This window comes from Otolemur garnettii, unplaced genomic scaffold (genome assembly GCF_000181295.1).
Source record: "Otolemur garnettii isolate 467f Iridium unplaced genomic scaffold, OtoGar3 scaffold00025, whole genome shotgun sequence".
Taxonomy (NCBI): Eukaryota; Metazoa; Chordata; class Mammalia; order Primates; family Galagidae; genus Otolemur; species Otolemur garnettii.
In genome coordinates this window covers 19,225,269-19,228,149 of record NW_003852420.1, presented here as the reverse complement: position 1 = coordinate 19,228,149, position 2,881 = coordinate 19,225,269, and the positions used below count along the sequence as shown (strand labels likewise).

At 37.0% G+C, this 2,881-nt stretch overlaps 1 protein-coding gene across 1 annotated transcript in view; it reads right to left on the bottom strand.

The window, feature by feature from the left end:
• The window catches only part of GNL2 (G protein nucleolar 2), a 30,590-nt gene that overhangs the window by 22,659 nt on the left and 5,050 nt on the right, over positions 1-2,881 (bottom strand). The window contains exon 4 of the mRNA XM_023512265.1: positions 2,644-2,804. Within this exon, the coding sequence (XP_023368033.1) occupies positions 2,644-2,804 (161 nt within the window). The remainder of the gene's footprint in view (positions 1-2,643; positions 2,805-2,881) is intronic.

Here is a 2,881-nt window from a genome sequence, read left to right as displayed (position 1 = left end):
CACACCAAGATCCACAGGAGCATGGATTCAGCCTGGTTTCAAACGAGCAGTGCTTGTTTAAATAGCACAACAAGCACTTGCTCCCCTATGCCGAAGCTCTGTAAGCTTCCTTGGAGAATACAAAAGTAACACAAATAATCAAAGCAAATATGAATAGCTGTGTTAAGACTTGCCAAAAACTCTTTATCATACACTTCAGTCAAATGTAATTAAGACTACAATGATGAAAATTAACTTATCTTTTCTGCCATTTTTTTTTTGAGCTTTCAAACAAGTGCACAGAATTCGCCAAATTCACAGATTTTGTCAAGGACAATCATACTTAAATTTGTGTGTTTTTTAAACCAACTATAAATGCCAACTTTTTCTTGGAAGTTAATTTCTTTCATGCCTAAAAGAAATTGCTTGTTTTGTAAGATGTATTTTAGTTTCAGATAACATTTTCTCTAATTTAGGTAACGTTTTTATTAAACACACATGGAAAGTCTTCAGATGAAAAACATCTAGCAAAAGTCCAAAATCATAGTTTAGATGTGATAAAAAGGAACCTGATACTAACTAGAACTTGATGTGCCTATAAAGGAGTTAGAGTCAGGAATTTTTGAAGCAGGATAAAAGTCAAAGCTTGAGTTAGGATCTATCACATAACAAGAATGTTAAGAGGCAGCAGAAATATCCTTAAAGGACAAAACAAAACAACTTCCTTCTCCCCTCAGTACAAGCTTCCCAATAAGTCCTAGCTACTAAAAGCTGTGGGGCAACCCCCTAAACATCCCTGCTTCCAACTTCTAAAGACCTTTAAAATAATATAATTTTCTCAGATTCTCTAACCCATCACTTAGTTTAGTTTTAGTCAAAACTAAAGCCAAAATCAAGTGTGACCCAAATTGTTCCTACAAATAACCTATAAAGTGGAGTATACAAGGTTTTATATCTATAAAGCCACACTTTAGTAAGTATAATGCAGTATGTAATAAAGTACATGCAAAGTAAATCACAGTATTTTTACTGCATTGCTAGAGATATAACATACACAAAGCTGAATGTGCAAAAGTTAAAAGCATATATGATTTGACTCCACTATGAAGAATGATCTCAGAATTAAATTTTAACAAGTAATAGATATCACAATAAAATGAAATAGATAAGGGTTTTCAAGGCTAAAGCAGAAAACTCATCAATTACTCTGAGTATCTTTCTGCATGAAAATAGAAGCTGACTGCCCGCAATTCCAGATCCTTCATCCTATGTATTAGATATTTAAACACTGAATTTTAGAAGCAGCGAACAACTAGAACTGACAACAAAGCAATAAATCCATAATAGAACCTCTCTGTTCTTCTCATAAGCAGGATTCAGTTGGTTAAAAGATGGCTTTAGGGAGAACTGACAAAGAGAACAAGGGAAATGAGCAACTTGTCTGTGGTTCATGAATTACACTCATGTGTTTCCCTGAAAGAAAACAGTCATTCCACTAATAGGTGCCATTCTTCTAGTCCATCGCAAAACAAAACATAATTGACAAAACCTGAGGCAATAAGCAGGCCTTGGTTTTTATTTTGTTCTGTAAGTAAACACTCTTCTTTGAACTGTTTCATCCATGTGTGCATGTCAGTGTTTCCCTCCCCCCTCATACTGGAACTGAAGCTTATGTCCTGGCTACATTTCTGGGAATTATTATTCAATGCAAGTAAAAGCATGCAGGCAAACATTAGGCCACTTCTTTGTTCTGTGTGAAATTCATTCCACTCAAGCCAGACTGAATCCTTACTGTACTTCAAATTTCAGTAACCAACAACCAATGTGAAGAGCACCCTTTCTTTCAGCTGAGAAATCTGCAAGGATCTCACAAAAGCTTAAGTACACAACACCAAAGATCTACCAATTCAATCCAAATTCTACATTTCCCTGATGAAACTACCACTTAAACAAGTTTGCTTACCAAAATAAATAATAAAAATAATATTACTAATAGCTATTATTGATTTAGCTCTTATTATGCTATGTGTTCACCATGGGCCAACTGCTTCCTAGACATTTCATCTGTACCCAATCACTCAAGGAGGTGGGTAATCTATACCAGTAAAGCTCATAGAGAAATCTATCTAACAGCACAAGAAAGGGTAAAGCAAGGATTAAAATTCAGGTCTCACTCCAAAATCTATGTTTTGATCCACTCTACTACTGCACCTCCTTGATAAAATGTGATTCATATTAAAGGTGAGGTCTCGAACAAAGGTGAATAGAGACATCCCAGTTCATCATGGCTACATTAAAGTCACTATTTTCTAAGAAAAACAACAGACAAATATATTAGAAAAGGATCTGCATGGAGCTTGCTCAAGAAATTCCATGACCGGCTAGGTGCCTGTGGCTCAAGTGGCTAAGGTGCCAGCCACATACACCTGAGCTGGCGGGTTCGAATCCAGCCCGGGCCCGCCAAGCAACAATGATGGCTGCAACCAAAAAATAGCCAGGCATTGTGGTGGGCACCCCTAGTCCCAGCTACTTGGGAGGCAGAGGCAGGACTCGCTTGAGTCCAGGAGTTGGAGGTTGCTGTGAGCTATGATGCCACAGCACTCTACCCAGGGTGACAGCTTGAGGCTCTGTGTCAAAAAAAAAAAAAAAAAGAAATTCCATGACCAATGATATCCTACATCTTACATGAGGCCGGATTCGATCGTGGAGGAGAGACATTGGTAACTTGCTTTGTTTCATGACCACTTTGTATGGATCCTTCATGACTGCATCCATTTCCTCTTGAAATTTTTGTAATGACGACTGCTTAACCACACGTGTGTTTCCTGTTTTACAAATAAAGAATGTTACTATTTAGTAAATACTGCCGCTGACAAAATGAAAGACAAGATTTTTTTTTTTT